An 18,783-nucleotide genomic window follows, 5' to 3' on the forward strand; every position below is an offset into this window, starting at 1 on the left:
GTGTGAGTTTGTTTTTGAGAACGAGGTTGGCTCATTATCTGGTATTTTTCTATATGGTGGGGCAAGGTATGCCAACAAATTTTTAGTTTATGTAGCTCATATAGGTGTTCTAGTCTCAGGTGGTGTCTATGAGATGGATTGATTTTCTCCAATACCCAAATTTTTTTCTAAGGAAAATGCCTTAATTAGAATTAATTAGCCAATTTATTAATTTTCCAGAGTCTAACTTTTAGGGAAATGGCTTAAATAATTGGGATTAATTGAGGCAAATCGATTTTCCTCTGGCGGCTTATAGAAAAGCTATTCTTAGTAGTCAAGATGATCTTAAGCCATCGATTGGAGTTTGATTGTGACCGTGGATTCATCAACGAGGGATTATAAGAGGAAATTGATGGGCATTTGGAGAACACTTTCACTACATATATTTGCAGTGAGAGCAAGGGCACATTGATAGCGTGGAGGACACTAAGCAAAGAGGAATCAGTAGTGATTGGGTAGAAGATTTTTAGATAGAATTTTTTCATCAGTTTCTTCCAGTTTCTGAGATACAAAGGGAGAAAGATTGGCAGTTCGATTTGTCTGCAGGATGCCGAGATTTTTTTGGTGTGCAAGGGTTTCTGGAGGTTGAGTTTTGTATTTGCATGTGTGGGAGAGAGACAGTTTCCGAGCCCAATTTCTTCCAGGGAAGGCCTAGAATTCAAGCTGAGTTTTGTTGCTAGAGGAGGCCGTAAGGTCGAATTTCCTTCAGCTAGGGCCGCATGTGTGAGGTCGTACACACTTGCAAAGGAAGGTCAAATTATCTCAGAGGGCTGAGTTATCTTGCAGAGGGAGGCCGAGTTCCTTCCGGGTATTTTTATATGTTGGTAGCTGGAGAAAATTAATTACTGGAGCTTTGCTGGTTTATGACAAGCAGTTGTATTATTTATCAATTACAGATTTGCTGAAGAAGAATAATAAAAATCCTCATCTGCTGCACTGGGTTTCCCTTCAGGGTTTTTCCAGGGATATTTGTCTAAAAATTATCGGTGTTCATTATTTTGTGTGCAATATTTTCTCAGTTCCTGTGATTTAATTTCTGTGAAGTTGCAATAGTGTTTTATTCAATATATGCCGCATATAAATTGTCGAGAACAAATAATCTTTTCATATAGGTGAATAATAACTAGTAACTGCAACAGTATCAAAAATTTCACACAACCCCTGTAAGTTTGCTTTTTAGAATGAGGTTAGCTCATTATTGGTTTTTGTTTTATGTGGTGGGATGAGGTAGCCAACAGATCCTGTAAGTTTGTTTTTGAGAGTGAGGTTAGCTCATCGTCTGGTTTTTGTTGTAATTGGTGTGATGAGGTACGCCAACAACACCTGTAAGTTTGTTTTTTGAGAGTGAGGTTAGCTCATTGTTTGGTTTTTTGTTTTATTTGATGGGATGAAGCACTCCAACAGCTCCTGGCTGGAAGTGTTTTGTTGATTAAAGCTGCCTGATCTCTTGATCTCTTTAGCTTATTCTAATTTTATCGAAGTTCTGGTTGCTCTTCGTAAGAGGTTATGATGTCAATTTTATATATCCTTTATGTAAATATTTTCCTGTGAATATAAGATGTTTTTTTTTCAAATAAAAACTATGTAATGGTAATACACTTTTTGATGGTTGTCTGATATTAGAGTTATTGTTTTGCTTTCATGATGTTGCAATTGCATTATTAATTGGAAGTATAACATTTTCCTTCCTGCTTGCACGACCTATATTTAATAGTCTTTGCTTTGTGAGGACGTGACTATAATTTTTTGTCAAATCTATATTCTCTTGAAGCTGTAATAAATATGCCTTTTTTAAAATTCTTTTGTTGGTTATATGCAGTTGGGATTTTATATATGCAGAATATGTTATGGAAGCTGGTTATCATCACCGTTCCACAGTTTGGCAGGTACTACTGATATTACTGTACATTCAAGGACTATTTTTCTGGGTCGATATCTGTTTAAATAATTTTAGTGGCATATTTTCAGGGAATACATTTTTAATTGTTTTCATATAAAACTGGAAAATAAAAATCAAGGATCACAATATGTTGCAAACTAAGAAAAAATATGTATAGGAGTTTGGATTTTCATAAGAAATTAGTAGTTGTTTCCTGTGGTAACGTTGTTTCTCTGTTCGGCTGGTTGTTGGGGGAGGACCTGCTGGTAGCCATCGGGTTTACCCCAGGATTATCTGTCCAGGTCCACTCACTCCCGACATTCTCTAGAGGATATTCTTACAATTTGGAATGACACATTCGGAGCAATTGATGATGATGGAGATGTTGAAAAATGTAACTAGGTTCAGTCTTCATAATTATTATTGTACATGTATCATTATGTATTTCATGAAAAAGCAAAAAGAAGAAAAATAAAATTATTATTATTACTGAGTTTCTAGTCAAAGCATGTTCTTCATGCTTGTAGGGTTTATTGGAGTCAAAAGAAAATTTGTAATGAGTCAAAGTCTCATTTGGACTATTTTGTAAAAGAAAGAGTAAAAATGAGTCTTTTTGTCCCCACAAGACCAAGTCAGCCTTGCTTGGACAAGTCGGCCTTGGAAGGGACCTATTCGACCTCCTCGATGTGTATATATACATTGCAACTCAACCTCATTTGCACACTCACTCACAACTTCAATTTCTGTGCCAAGAAGAGAGAGAAAATCAGTGAAAGAAAAAAGTGCGAAAGTTAAAGGTGAGAGAGCAAAGGTCAAAGGAGAGAGAATTCTGCCACACATGCAAGATTTCTGCCCTAATTTCTGTCACGTGCGAAATTTCAGATTGTTGTAGGGGCTGAAATATTCAGATCAGTTGCAGGGGCTGAAAATCAGAGTTTGACCAGATTTGAAGAGCTTTGACCATCGTTGACTTGGTTGAGGAAGGTTTGAAGGAGGGCTGACTTGGGCCTTGTGGGAGGTCTTGGTCTTGGATTTCTCACTTTTTTATGATTCTGTAAGAAGAGAAGCTGGTTGGGTTTTCCCCCTTGTGGGTTTTTCCCTGGATTGGAGCCTATATCTTGTGTTCATTGTCTTTTTGTGATCTTCATGGTTTATGTTTTGGTAATTGTTTGATGAAGAGAACATAATAAAAGTAATAAGAAGCCAACATATATTCACAAGCAATTATCAAGTAAGAGAAATCAACCCTAATTTGCTTGCCTATTAGTTTCTCAACATGGTATCAGAGGTAAGGTGAGGAGAAGGCAGTTTGAAGATCACTTTTGTTGGCATAAGTTGAAGGCATCTCCACAATAATTATCTCACTACAAAGGAAGATACTACCTGCAACAACTATATTTAAGGAGGCTCAAGGATCATCATCATTTTGAAGAAGACTATCATCATAACAATCTCTCTCTTTTGACTCTATTGGAAAGTTCTTGATCATCACTCATCTTTGGAGACATCTCTATAGAAGACATCACTCAAGAGGCATCAAGATTCTTGGGAACATCATCTACATTCTTGGAAGTATCATAATCCATCATTGAAGCAACTTGAAGATATTATTGCTCTAGCCATCTTAGAGGACATCTTTGAAGACTCTCGGTAACATGAAGATATTTGAAGGCATCATCTTGGACAAGTAAGTACTTTATTACACTCCATGTCTCAAACTTCAAATCAAATGGCATATTTTTGTATGGAAGGCAACAAACTAGATGGGTCATCAAACTTCAAAGCTTGGAAGAGGAGAATTGATTTGGTTCTCATAGAAGATTAAGTCACAAAAAACGTTCTAGGCAAGTTTTCAGAACTAGATAAGGACAAGACTCAAGTGTTGGCCAAGTAGAATAAAGGAGAAATTAGGGCTCAAAGAATTCTCATTGAGCCCATTAAAGATCGCCTTATCCCCTTTGTTGCAGGTTTGGGAACATCAAAAGAAGTCTATGATGAATTGGTAAAATTATATGCCGACAATAATATAGGTCAGAAAATATCTGAGGAATCAACTTTACAAAACAAGGTTGTCAAAAGATGAAGAAAGATACAAGGTTGTGACTAACATCTATTCGAGGAAAGATACTCCATCTTTCGATGAACTGTGGTCTTTATGTGTTCTAGAAGAAACAAGATTGAAAGCCAAGGATGACACCGAACCCAACAATGAACAGTCTCAAGCTTTTGCTGCTAGGTCAAAGAAGAAGTTTGGAAAATTTGGAAGATTTGAACCTCGTCGAAAATACAACAACAACACTAATCAGCCACGTGGAGGCTGAGACATGTCCAAAGTACAATGCTTTGGGTGCAATGAATATGGACACTTTAAAAGGGATTGTCCCAAGGATCCTAATAATAAGAAGAACAACAAGAGGAAAGAAAGAAGTGGAGCTCATATTACAGAAGAAAATGAAGAACCTGAGAAGAAACCAAAAACTGAAGATATTAAGGACCTGTATTATTGAAGAAGTTCACTATTACCAGGTTCTACAAGCAGTTTGTTTTCTCTTTTATTAAATGACAATTAGAGTAGAAGATGCAGTGATAGAAGATTCTTGGGATTTGCATTTTATGGTATCATATAACATTGGAAGAGTTAGTTGTATCACAAAAAATTGGAAGTAATCATCTAATCTTCTAGCAAGCAAGGATAAAAGGATTTGGACCATCAAGTACCTTATAGTTTGTGCAACAACTACATTTGCATCATGTTAATCCAGAAGTAGATATTTAGCAAAGGACTACAAAGATTTACTAGAGAAGCAGAACCATTAGCAAAATTGAGGTCATAGAAGTTTTACAGTATGAGACTCTGGAAGGATCATAGTAACATGGCAGAAGTATGTTCCACTAGGAGATATTAGAAGCAACATCAAAGGCAGTATAACAGTTTAAAAGTATGAGTATAGAAGCAACATGAAAGCATTTCTCATCTTAAGGAAGGAATTTCATCATTCATGGAAAGGTCAAAATACCAGTTCGTTCAAAGAAAGTCGAAAGAAGTATGCCTATCTTGGAAAAAATTCTTCATTAGAAAATTCATACCTTCAGACAGTATTGAAGGAAGAGCTGGATGCAAAAATATAGTTGGGAGCATAAGCATGATATGTCTTGGTTAGACTAGGAAGTCAGAACTCTTCCATATGATTGTTTGATAGCAGCATAACAGATAGACAAAACAAATGATAATTTTGATCATCGTGGTTTCTTGAAGAATGTAAAGAAGGAAGAAGTAGAAGAACATGGCAAAGCATGAAGATGAAGAAGAAGGGAGCAGTTTGAAGCTTGCATCAAAGAAGTCGATTAGAGAGCAAGAAGTTGTAGAGCTCTGATATTATTGTACCAACATCTGATTAGTTCGTTCTAGGAACACATTGATTGATGATTGAAAGTTGAAGAGCATGAAGCAAGAACTCTATTGCAATATGAAGATAAACCATGCAAAGGAATGTTGACCTCAGATGCAGCCAACAAGCAAAAATTTGACATGAAGAATCCGACACCTTGACATGGCTATTGTAATTTGGAAACTTTTATAATGATGGGATATGGTTTGGCTTCCTGAAAGGACATATTGTAGAAGTATGTGAAGAGGCTAGAAAAATAGTAGTTGAGATAACTTGTTTGATGACATTGTACCAACAACTGTTTGATTCGATTTGGGAGCACATGGATTGAGTGGACAACACTGATGATGGCTTGAAAGAGCATGAGGGAAAAATTCTGTTATGTAAGGGAGAAAGCATGTGTTAGCAGATGTCAAAAATTTTGGCTCCTTGAAGATGATAGATGAACCATTTGATGACAAAGTTGCATGAAAATTTTTAAGATCCAGGAAGGTCGAAGTTTGATATGATGTGATGCTATTAGGAGCTGAGAAGCCCTGCAAGCTACTAGTAAGATCTCCACGTAAGAATAAGTAGTTGTTGGAAGAGACACGTTGAAGCTTGTGGTTATGTCTCTCTGGTTGAGAGGGAGTAAGGATTTCCTCCTTGGTTGAGAGGGAGTGATGAGAGACACTGTATTCTACATGTGGCATGCATTAGGCCAAGAGTAACAACAGTAAGTCTAGTCAAGGCACTAGTTTTTGGAAACAATGTTAACACTGAGAGGAGGGGTGAATGAGTATTAAGGCTAATTTTAAAGTTTTATCCCAATTTATATTCAACATTCAATCTTGGCATTCACTGTGAGAGCAACCATTAACAAACTATAGTACCAACCATATGAATCAACACAAGTAAACACACCATGAGCAACAAACACATGAGACACAGAGGTTTAATGTGGAAACTCTTCTGAGAGAAAAATCAACAAAGCTTGTTTTGTTACTGATGTAAATATGAGCACCTAATCTATTTCATCAATTTGTTTGTGAACCACCACTCACAGGGAGCACCAACTCTTTTTGATTGTTTGCTAGCACCCATTAACAGGAAGCACCAACTCCCTCCTTTTGTAGACACCTGATCAACTTACTAGAAGCACCATATGAAGCACCAACTTCATGGACTTGTTGCAAGCACCAACTTGCAGGAGCAGTGTTACATGGGAGCGGGAGCGAAAACGGGTGTGGGAGTGACATTTTCAGAAGCTCTCGGTTTGGGAGCGAATCCCGGAGCATTTTTTATATAATATATATATATATATATATATATATATATTTTGATACATATATGTCAACAAAAACATGTAGAATGATGAATTAGATATAAAAAACATAAAAAAACTTAGATTGAACCATATAACAACAATCATCTAGAAGTTATAATCTTCATCAACCACATCCACAAGTTAGTAACATAGTAACATACAACATATTGAGTCTCATGATTCATCAATCTTAAAGTTTCAAGCTTTCAAAATTCAATATATAACATTTATCATCATTGATCACCAAAGTTGTACTTGTAAGCTAAGTGTAACCATTACAACAAATAATATCTAACATGAAATGAAACGTTATAAAATGAAATGAAATGAAACAACTCTCAACTTTCATGAAGCATCATATTCATAATTCATTACTAATGAGTTATAATTGCCAACTTCAAACTTAATTTGTCATATATTGTTTAAAAAAATATCATAATAAATATGAAAGAGTCAATAGTTATAAAAACTACTAGAAACTAGAAAAGACAAGTAAATCTATTATCTATTTCTTATGCTTGGGCCTCTTGTCACCACGAGAAATGTCTAATTTTTTAGTCTTGTTGGAAAATCAAGATCTTTGTCATTAATATCACCCTCTAAGCATTAATATCCAGAGGTATCTTTGTCATTACCTCTGTATCCGTATAGGAATCTTTGTCATTAATATCACACTCTAAGCATGAACATAAGATAGAAAAAGCATAGCATGTCAAGTCAAGATTTTGTTTGAGTGATGCGTACATTTTTAGGAGGGTCATGATAGAGGAGTTCAACAACCAATGTCACTAACATCAAGGTACATAGAGGGATTGGTGCATACGAGTTCCATACCTTAATACATGACAAAATTCAATGGAAACATTGCAACCCCCAATCCTGAAATCCTGAAAAATTGATAAGTCTGCCGTATTTTGAATGAAATCTAAAATTCTACTTTCTCCATATGAAATCCAATGAGGACGGAACCACTCTCAAACATCCTGATTCATTTCATGGTAATGTTAAAAATTTAAGTAAAAAGATGAAAATGAAGATTAAGGAGAATATCACTTTTTCTTTAAGAATTTAACATTACCATGAATTGCATGTCAATACTAGGGCCATAGGCTTGATCATTAAGCTGCCCCACTCAAAACTTATTTGTTTCTTTGAAAAAAATTGCAAAAAAGGCTAAACGCTACCAAAAAGGTAGGGAGCGCACTCCTGCCCAGAGCGCTGATTGGGAGCAGGATCGGGGAGGGGGGGGGGCGCGGGAGCGGCCTATGCAAAAGCTCCCCACCATTTTTTAGGAAACGTGGGGGAGCGTCAGGGTCTTAAAAGCTTATAAATATAAAATATAATTTATTAATTGAGTCCACTATGACAATTGAAAAGCTGCAAAGCATGATCATTGATATGAATATCATTATCTAAATTTCTAATATCATATAAAATAATAAATTTAAAATTCTAATTATAAACAAAAACAGTTTCAAATTATAAACAAAAACAGTTTCAAAAACAATTTCATTTTTTTTAAAACACAGTGAACACTCAAAACATAATGATATGAAAAGAAATTAAAAAAAATGAAAAAAAAAACAGCAGCCTAAATTAGGAAAATTCAATAGCAGATATCAGGTTCCTACAATACAGGATTACATTTGGATAAGGGACATGGGAGTCTAAAGTCATGGTTCTTTCTTCATTCACAAGGAAGTATTACCTCCAACGTTCATGAAAATTGAAATCCCTTCCAACGTTCATATGAGAAATCCTTTGCTCCTACTTAGAATATAAATTGAGATGTGATGTATCTTGACGAAAATATAAAAAGATGTGAAGATATTAACGAATTATCATTTGAACTGTTTGATCACCCTACAAGAGCAAAATGAAGGAATCTTTTAAGGGTTAGGACTTCATTCTTGTTGTTTGGTTGATTACAGGTCTACTAGAATAGCATTTGAACGATGAAGGTCTATCCCAAGCTTTCGGCCTTGAACTCTGAAGTTAGAGCTCAATTTTTGTTAGCTCGAATTCCAGAAATAAGAAGTGATTTTCTCTGTTCTCTACTGAAGCACCAAATCAGGGCTTAAGTTTCGTACTATAGGTGGATCACTCTAATTTTCGGTGGCATTAAGGCTACATACTTTTGCACTTCAGACTAGCTAATACTTGCAAACATATTCATCCCCTTTGAAGCATAGCAACTCAATACACGTTGAGGTTGATTATAGAAAAGGTCTCGGTGTCATGCGGATGGGATTGAGCAAGTGAATACAATGCATTACCTCTCTGCAGCCTGTTTGCATCTGATGGTCTCGGTCATCTAAAATTTCTGAGTATAACGATTAAAATAAGAAGCTCGATCCTTGATCAAATCAAGTGAACGCAGAGATGTAAACGCAGTTACGCAAATGCTCATGAACTGTTACTTACCTGTTAGGCTGTAGCAGTCCGCTCCTCGCACGCAGCGCTGCTCGCACGATGCTTGATGGGAGGTGCTGCTCGCACGATGCTCGACGGGAGGTGCTGCTCGCACGATGCTCGACCGGAGGGAGGGAGGAGTTCTGGAATCTGAACAGTGAAATCGAAGGCTGTGAGTGTGTTGTTCTGTGTTCACGCTGCGGTTTTTATAACATGAAATAGCTAAATTCCAAAACCCTACGCTTAGTTTAACTGTTAATTAAAGATTAGTTTTAGTGTTAAGTTAATTAAAATCCCTCGCCCCCCCACGTCCCCTCACGTCCCCCCTCGTCCCCTCTCGTCCCCCCTTGCCGTCCCCTCTCATCCCCCCTCGCCCCCCCCCCCCCCCCCCCCCACGTCCCCTCACATCCCCCCTCGTCCCCCTTTTTGGAAACGCCCCCTCAGGAAAGGGAAACGACTCCTTGGCACGTCCCCTTGAGTTTCCTCATTTTTGGGAGCGTGGGGAAACGTCCCCTACTCGTCCCCAAGTCCCCGAAGCGCGGGGGAGCGAGGAAACTAGACCCCTAGGGGTGGGGGCGAGTCCCCGTGGAACACTGGTTGGTTGCATATGCCTTCATCTGCCGCATAGCCCGTAGCTCCCTAGTCCCGGTGCTTTTGCATGCTTTCTCTTTAAAGTCCTCCGGGTTCTTCTTTGCAGGCTGTACCGTGGGGTCTGCCTGGCATATTTTCCATTGGCCCATGCTCTGACATGACCATGCCTGCTTGACGTCCTCCTCTTGGTGGGTCACTTTGTGCCCCTATTTATCTTTGCCGGGGTATTCCCATCGGGCCAGGCTGTCAGGTGGGACCTCCCGTTGCGGCCACCAGCCAATCAATTGCATTCCGAGGTGAGCTTTGTTTGACAACGCCCATGTCATTTCGACGCCTAGTCAGTCGGACACTTGTCGCCCAACGATTCCTCTTTGCTCACCATTAACAAACCACCGGGCTTCCCTTTATGGGCTAAGCTGTCTGACGGGGTCTGCCTGCTCACTTCTCATTGGTTGTTGACTGCTTGGATGCCAATGCTGACATGTCCCGACTCCCACTGCTCGATGCTTCCACTTTCTACACCTAAAAACATCGTCAAGCTCCAACCAGCGGGATGACATCCTGCTAACGTCATCAGTACCATATGGTGCCTCTTGAGTGGTCACATGTGTGACCTGGATTTGACCCATTAGGCCACCCAAAAATGCTGAATTTGCTTGCCACGTGTTCCCTTTTACCAAAATGTCATGTTGACGCCACCTTGGCCAATCCAATGCTGCCACATTCCTGCTTCGAGGAGAGAGAAAAGGGTCTTGGGCTTAGCGTTTTGCAATGAATTCCATTGTTAAAGTCGTTTATTAGAAACCAGCCTCGGCACCACTCCATTGTGGTTTGTGGTGTTAGGGGGAGTGGTCTCGAAGTGGTTCTCCGCTGGTGATCTACGCGATCGGCGGTATGGGAAACCACCTCCCGACGCCTAGAGGCCTGACTAGACTTCCATCTTTAGGGATGTTGGAATGCCGCTTCGTGGTCAAACGCCTATCTCCTAGCTGTTAACCTTGTGCTCCCCAAACAATTTTCCATGCTCGTCGTAAACGGGCTGAGCTGTCGTAGTGGGGACCTCCTGCTCGACTCCTCATTGGTTTGTGCTTTCCTCCGTGACCCGACAACTTATATCCCGTCGCTCAACCTTGTGCGCCCTTTGGAAACTGTCGAGGTACATCCACCAGGGTAACTCCGCTGGGTGGGCTCCACTTATCAACTAATAAAACTGCTTCCAACTGCTTTTTGCTGTTGCGCCACATATGCTCAATGCTTTTGATGGAGGCACCACTAACTGTTCTGCTATACTTTGGAAATGCGCCAAACTTGGTCACCACTATGACCCTTCTCCATACTTAGCTCTGCAACTTGGACTTTGGAGTCACTTAACTTTGAATAGCAATAACTCCTGATCCAAGAGGCCATTTGTAGATTGCAGCATACCGTTGGAAAGTTCTTTTCGAGCACTATCCAACTATGCCACTTCCAGGAGCATCTACGTTAATCTCCTAATGCATAAATGCCTCCAAAGCTTGGGACTCCCGACCATCACAGTCATCTATTTATGACTTCTTTAATAAGCCTACTACTGTGATGATTCTCTACAAGATACTACAACAACCATGGGACTCCCCCTGATCTTCACACACCAAACATAAAAATGCACATCTACTGCCACAAACATCCATGCTAGTCTGGTTGACATCAATGCCAACACTCTTTCCAATTGTTAGACGACGCCAACTGCCCAACACATCTCCCATTATGATTGGTGACATCAATGACAATACACTTACTGCCACTAGCCATCCAAGCAACCATGGGAATCCCTTGATCTTGGCACACCAAGCATATCAATGCCAACATCTGTTGCCACAAACATCCAAGCTAGTCTGGTTTACACTTATAGAAGATTGAAAGCCAAGAATGACACTGAACCCAATAATGAACAATCGATGAACAACTTTCTCACTGGAAGGAAGATCTTCAATTTTTTGAGCATCTTTCCTTTGAGATGTCTTCTTCTTCCTTCTCTTCTTGTCATAATCAACAACCTTCACATATTCAGGTTCACTTCTTGAGCAACAAGGTTCATTAACCTCCTCTGTCGTTGAATGGCTTTCTCCTCCATACAGACATTGCAATCTATTCAACATTTCCTTTGTTGTCTTACAATGCTTCACTTTGTCAACATCCGTCTTTGATAGCCCTTTCATGATAATCCTCTTGGCTTCTGCACTAAACTCATTGTTCTCTCCATATTCGATAGACAACCAAATATTTTCATTGGTTACCACCAAATAGGCTCCAATTCTAATCCTCCAGAGCTCATAGTCTGATCCATTGAAGAATGGAACTCCCTCTGGTGTTAGCCAAACTTGATTAGCGATTGTTTCCCTTTGATCTACCTTCAAGCGGTTAAGCTGTTCCTGAAGGAATCATGCTCTGATACCAATTGTTGGAAACAATGTTAATACTGAGAGGGGTGGTGATTCGGTGAATAAATATTAAAAGCCAATTTTAAACTTTTATGCCAATTTATATTCAACATTCAAACTTGGCATTCACTGTGAGAGCAACCATTAACAAACTATAATAGCAGCCATATGAATCAACACAAGCACACAACTCATGAGCAACAAACACATGAGACACAGAGGTTTAACATGGAAACCCTTCCGGGCGAAAAACCACCAATGTTTGTTTTGTTATTGATGTAAATATGAGCACTTACTTTATTTCATCAATTTGTTTGTGAACCACCACTCACAGGATGCACCAACTCCCTTTGATTGTTTGGTAGCATCCACTAGCAGGAAGCACCAACTCCCTCCTTTTGTAGACACTTGATCAGTTTACCAAAAGCACCATATGAAGCACCAACTTGCAGCTCCTTGGATTTATGCAAGCACCAATTTGCAAGAGGCACCAACACCAAAGCCTTCCTCAGGTACCAACTAAGATGGAAGCACCAACTTCCCCTATGTAGGCTCCAACCCACACTCAATAAGGAAACTAATGTTCATTGTACATGGCGGACACTTTGATTGGTATCAGCTCTCTGTTCTCCCCTCTATTCTGCTCAACAAACTTCATTCATACTCAGCAGCATATACTCTCTGTTCAAACTGCAACAACTCTCTTTTCTTGGCCCTCACACATTAGGCACACAACAACTCTTGACCCTCTACTCCTAGCAACATGACCCCTTTTGTTCTATAGGCTCTCTTGGCCTCTCACAACAACGCATGCACACTATGGAGGCACACTTTGGGCCTCTTCCGTATGCATAGGCACTCTCGGCCTCTTCTGCAACACAGGTGCACTTGGCCTCTTCTCAGCGCCACTCACATAGAGCTCTCCACACAACTTTCTCACAACAATGCTTCTTCCCCCCAGTTTGGTCCATTGCAATCCTAGGTTTTATTCCTCTGTTGCATAGGGAACGATGTTGTCCCTGCTTCTATCCACACTGTCCGAGAGTGTACTCTTAGCATGGCTCTCCATTCTGTTGTTGTGTCCAAAACTTGGCCACTGCACCCACATTAAACATTGAGAATGGGCTTCTGACCATTTCTCCATACTGGGAATTAATTCTCAGTGAAACTGTAGGTTTCAACAAGGCTCTCCATGCTTCTTCATGTAGCATCAATTTTCCTGGTCGATACAACTGCATTAAACATGAAGATGGGTACCTGTGTGTTCCTCCCATACTGAGAATTAATTCTCAGTCAACCTGAACACTCAAGGAGTACCACTCATGAATTTTGTATGTACAAATAACATGGGTCTCCATTCGTTCTTAATTGCCCACAAGGCTCATATTGTACTTCAGGCATGGCTCTCGTGGACTGTGATGAGAACTTCTGCACATAGTCATATTTTCCATTTAATATTTCTATCGCATCCAAGAAAGCTCAAGCATAGTTGTTCTAGAGTCAACTACTACCTCTACAACTCATGGTCTTCTCTGTCTTAGTGTCCTGCCTTCGACAGTCACCATTGACCCCATTAAAGCATCTGTGCAAACATGATCCTTTCTGTTCTTTACTCAACTGTCCACTCATCCATGCCTGTATAATCACCTTATTGCAAATAGCCAAATTGGTGAATCTGCCAAATATGGAGAACCCTGCCAAAGTAGCTACCGACCCACTTATCCAAATCCTAACAACTGTCCTTTTTAAACGCTGCCAAATATAACTCAATGACCCCTTTTTGATTATAGCCCCTCTCGCGCTAGCACTAGTTCGATTTTCCGCCATAGGACCGTTGTCTGTGACCGCCGACTAAGCCTATAGGTGTTAAGCCCCTCTATGCCCTTTTCGCTCTGAATTCCCTTTGTTATCTGCTCCCGCAACCTTGGTCTTTACTTGTTGTATATGCCTTCATCTGACGCTTAGCTTATAGCTCTGCCATATGGCACCTCTAGATTGGTGACACCTGTCACTTGAATTTGACCCATTAGGCCACCCAAAAATGTCGAATCTGCTTGCCATGTGTCCCCTTGTACTAGTGTCATGCTGACATCACCTTGGCCAATTTAATGCTGCCACATGCTTTCTTTGTGGAGAGAGAAAGAGGTCTTGGGCCTAGCGTTTTGCAACAAATTCTTTTGTTAAAGTCGTTCATCAGAAACCACCATGTTCAAGAAACCAGATTCGATACCACCCCATTGCGGGGAGTGGTCCCAAAGTGGTTCTCCGTCGTTGATATACGCGATCGGTGGTATGGGAAATCACCTCCTGACACCTAGAGGCTTGACCATACTTCCATCTATAGGGATGTCGAAATGTCGTCGACCCAACGCCTATCTCCCGACGCTTAACCTTGTGCCCCCCAAACAATTTTCTGAGCTCGCCCTCAATGTGCTGAGCTGTCATAGTGGGGAACTCTCGCTTGACTGCTTATTGGTTTGTGCTTCCTCCATGGCCTAGCAACTTATATCCCAACGCTTAACCTTGTGCGCCCTTTACAAACTATCGGGGTACATCCGCTGGTGTAACTCCGCCGAGTGGGCTTCGCCTATTAGCCAATAAAACTGCTTCCAGCTACTTCGCTGTCGCGCCACATATGCCCGGTCCTTTCAATGGAGGCACCACTAACCGTTTCGCTATACTTTGGCAATGCGCTAAACTTGGTCACCATTATGACCTTTCTCCATACTTAGCTTTGCCACTTGGACTTTGGAGTCACTTAACTTTGATTAGCAATAACTCCTGATCCAAGTGGCCATTTGCAGACTTCAACATACTGTTAGAAAGCTCTTTCTAAGAAATATCCAACAATGCCACTTCTAGGGGCATTTGAGTTAATCTCCTAATGCAGAAATGCCTCCAAAGCCTGGGACTCCCAACCATCAAAATCATCTTTTTATGGCTTCTTTAATAAGCTTGCTACTGTGATGATTATCTACAAGATATTGCAGCAACCGTGGGACTCCTCCTAATCTTGACACACGAAGCATATGAATACCAACATCTCCTGCCACAAACATCCATGCTAATCTAGTTGACATCAATGCCAACACTCTTACCAATTGTCAAACAACGCCAATTGCCCAACACATCTCCCAACATGACTGTTGACATCAATGCCAACACACTTGCTGCCACTAGCCATCTAGGAACCATGGGACTCCCCCTAATCTTGACACACCAAGGATATCAATAGAAACATCTGCTGCCACAAACATCCATGCTAGTTTGGTTGACATCAATGCCAACACTCTTGCCAATTGTTAGACAATGCCAAATGCCCAACGCATCTCCTAACATGACTGTTGACATTAATGCCATCACAGTTGCTGCGACTAGCCATCCAGACAATGCCCACTGTTCAACATTGGTAGGGAGAATGGAGGATTGGATAAGCATTTGGGGCCAATACTCCTTGAGGATTGGGAATCCAAGATAGGAGAAGTCCTAAGGATCGATACTCCTTGAGGATAGGGCAGGGTATCCAAGATAAGAGTAGTCATGAGGAGGACTGATATTCTTTGAGGATTGGGAATCTGAGATAAGAATAGTCTTGTAAGGACATACTTGGTGGACATTCGGATGGGGTATGTGCCTTGAGAGGCAGTGAAGGTGGTGTCCAAATGTATGCCTCCCAAAATTGTGCTCTAATCTAGTGGAGAGTTAGAGCTTGCCAGTCAAGGCCTTGCTATTTTGTAATTGAAAATGCTGGTTATGATGATGATGCTTGATGATGCTTATCAATCCAAACTCTTCTTATGAGAATATTTCAATTTGAGAATATCCTTGTATCCTGTTGTGTAATTATGAATACCTCCCTAGTTAAGAGGGAGTGTTGAAAAATGTAACTAGGTTTGATCTTCATAATTATTATTGTACTTGCATTATTATGTTTTCATGAAAGAACAAAAAGAAGAAAAAGAAAATTTATTATTATTACTATAATTTTGTAGTCAAAGCATTTTCTTCATGCTTCTAGGTTTTATTGAAGTTAAAAGAAAATTTGTCATGAGTCAAAGTCCCATTTGGACTATTTTCTAAAAGAAAGAAAATTTTATTTTTAGTCAAAAATAGTCTCTTTGTTCCCGTAAGACCAAGTCGGCCTTCTTGGACAAGTCGGCCTTGGAAGGGACCTATTCAATCTTCTAGATGTGTATATATACAGTGTATCTAGACCTCATTTGCGCAATCACTAACAACTACGATTTCTGTGCCGAGAAGAGATAGAAAACCACTGAAAGACAAAAGAAGTGTAAAAGTCAAAGGAGGGAGAGCAAAGGTCAAAGGATAGAGAATTCTACCACACGTGCAAGATTTCTACCCTTATTTCTGTCACACGTGCGAACTTTTAGACTATTGCAGGGGTTGAAAATCAGAGTTTGACCAAATTTGAAGAGATTTGACCATCGTTGACTTGGTTGGATTTGACTTGGTTGAGGAAGGTTTGAAGGAGGGTTGACTTGGGTCTTGTTGGAGGTCTTAGTCTTGGATATCTCACTTTGATTTGATTCTATAAGAAGAGAAGTTGGTTGGGTTTTGCCTCTTGTGGGGTTTTGCCATGGCTTGGAGCCTATATCTTGTGTTCATTGTCTTTTTGTGATCTTCATGGTTTATGTTTTGGTACTTGTTTGATGAAGAGAACATAATAAATGTAATAAGAAACCAACATATGTTCACAAGCAATTATCAAGTAAGAGAAATCAACCCTAATTTTCTAGCCTATTGATTTCTCAATAGGAGATAACCGCTTCACTTCCATATCTGGATATGTTGTCTATTAGACACTTCCCAAGGAAAATCTCTAACCTTACTTCAAGGGGAATGTCTAAGAAAAATACCAAGTGGGTCACTATTTGTCACTTAGTGACTCACTCGACTCATGCTTTGAAAACCAAAGACAAAAGGGTATTCTCTTGACTAATCCTAAGCCTATTGTTTGTATAGGAAAGGAATATGGCTTCAGGTTATTGCACTTAACTAACTTACCTGAAAGAGTGAAGTGTCCTTTTAAGGTTAGGGTGGAAATCTAGGGTTTGCAGCGAAATTTTAGGGAGGACATTTTTCGGGATTTTGAGAACCCTAACATCAAGCTTAGGGTCTTGGCTACCTACGCTCTAAGTTTGGTGGGCATCCACTTGAGTTTCATCCATAAAATTTCTTTCTCTTGGTGTTGTTCGAAGAGGGAATCCCTAGGTTCTTCTCCCTCAACTTGAGGACTTTCTTGAAGGCTGTATGAGCTTAGTACTTGTTGAAGTATATCATAAGAAGCCTTTTCGCTCAGGCCTTGACCTTGTGAATACCTATTACCATCTAAAAACCTCAAGACCCCAGGTCTTGTGCCTTCTTTTCTAGGGCTTTTCTTAGAAAGCAATTTGCTTCTTTGAAGCCTTGTACCTTTATTGAGCCTCTCTTTCGAATGAGATCTAGCTCCATCGCCTTCTACCTTCGACCCTAGAATATGTATTATAGGTGATCATAATCATACTGAGACTACTCCCATTGGTGAAAGTCCGTTAAGAGAAGGGGATGTTGGCTGTGGTGACAACGAGCCATTATCCCATTGTTAGCACTTAATCTAACTCTTTGTCTTGTAGGGTTTTCCTCTCAAGGCCTACTAGATTTTGTGGTAACAGGACCAATGCAACAAAATCCACAGGGACAAAGAGTTATTAACAACGGCAAAAGCTAGAAGATTGGAGAAGAGAGTATTTTCCATAGCAACACATTGAATCAAACCCTAAGCACAACTTTGTATTGTAGTCAAGAAGGCGGTTTTGGTGGGAATGGATAGGGTTTTTGCAGGGTCAGTTTATTTTGGATATAATGATTTTTCTTGGGAGGGCATGAAGCGAGTTAGAGTATGGCTAACATGTGCTCTTCTAGAAGATTTTTTTTGACAAGGCCTAACTGTTTACATATTTAAATGAGTTGATCATTTGAATGGAGGTATTACTAGAATCATGATTCAAAAGAAAACAATTTTTATTTATTGCCAATTTTTATTCAAAAAATCTCAGTTACTTGTATTTGGATATAGATTCAGATCTGCCGGAGTTTTTAACAACTGGGATTTGGATACAATGGTGAAGCAAGTACAAAATATATAAAAATAATTTTATTATTAACAAAATTGAAATGTCGAAGTTAATGGCTAAAGTCATTAGGGATCAGGGACTGTCACTCTGATCCCCGTCCTCTCCATTCTAGCTGTCTCCCTACAACATGCTATGGGGGGTAGTCGTTATGAAATGTGTGGATGATAGACTAGTCGGTTCATCCGGGAGACACAACTGCATGGCCTAACAACCTGGTTAATGATGATGAGCAAGATTAATTATTAGCATGATTTGATTAGATTATATAAGAGACCAGTTCCTTATGGAGTCAAATCACTTGCATAATATAAATTAATTACCGAGTTGCTAGATGAACAATTGTTGCTTAGGATGCACACTATCCTATATGTGATGTGACACCTACAACTAAGTGAAATGCAAATTCTTGGTTAATTTTAGATTAAATTCCTAGCTAAGTGAATCCTTTCTCTCAGCTGTTTTGAAGCTATTCTCAAGTGTAGGTTGTGGAGAGAAACCCAGGAGAAGATAGCAAAGACTATATTAACGATACCTGCCCTGGAGTTCTAACCACCCGATGACTTCGACGTTGCAGAGACTGTGGCTCTGACGACTGCAAAGTCACCATGTTAAC

The 18,783-nt window shown here is 39.9% G+C and overlaps 1 protein-coding gene across 1 annotated transcript in view; it reads left to right on the forward strand.

Annotated features, from left to right (window-relative positions):
* LOC149176121 (L-arabinokinase-like) overlaps positions 1-18,783 on the forward strand; it is a 474,339-nt gene that overhangs the window by 86,581 nt on the left and 368,975 nt on the right. Inside the window, exon 6 of the mRNA XM_089419887.1 lies at positions 1,859-1,925. Within this exon, the coding sequence (XP_089276013.1) occupies positions 1,859-1,925 (67 nt within the window). The remainder of the gene's footprint in view (positions 1-1,858; positions 1,926-18,783) is intronic.

The sequence above is a fragment of the Pinus tabuliformis genome, chromosome 4_1 (genome assembly GCF_031772625.1).
Source record: "Pinus tabuliformis cultivar Carrire ecotype Pingquan chromosome 4_1, CPIR1, whole genome shotgun sequence".
Lineage (NCBI taxonomy): Eukaryota > Viridiplantae > Streptophyta > Pinopsida > Pinales > Pinaceae > Pinus > Pinus tabuliformis.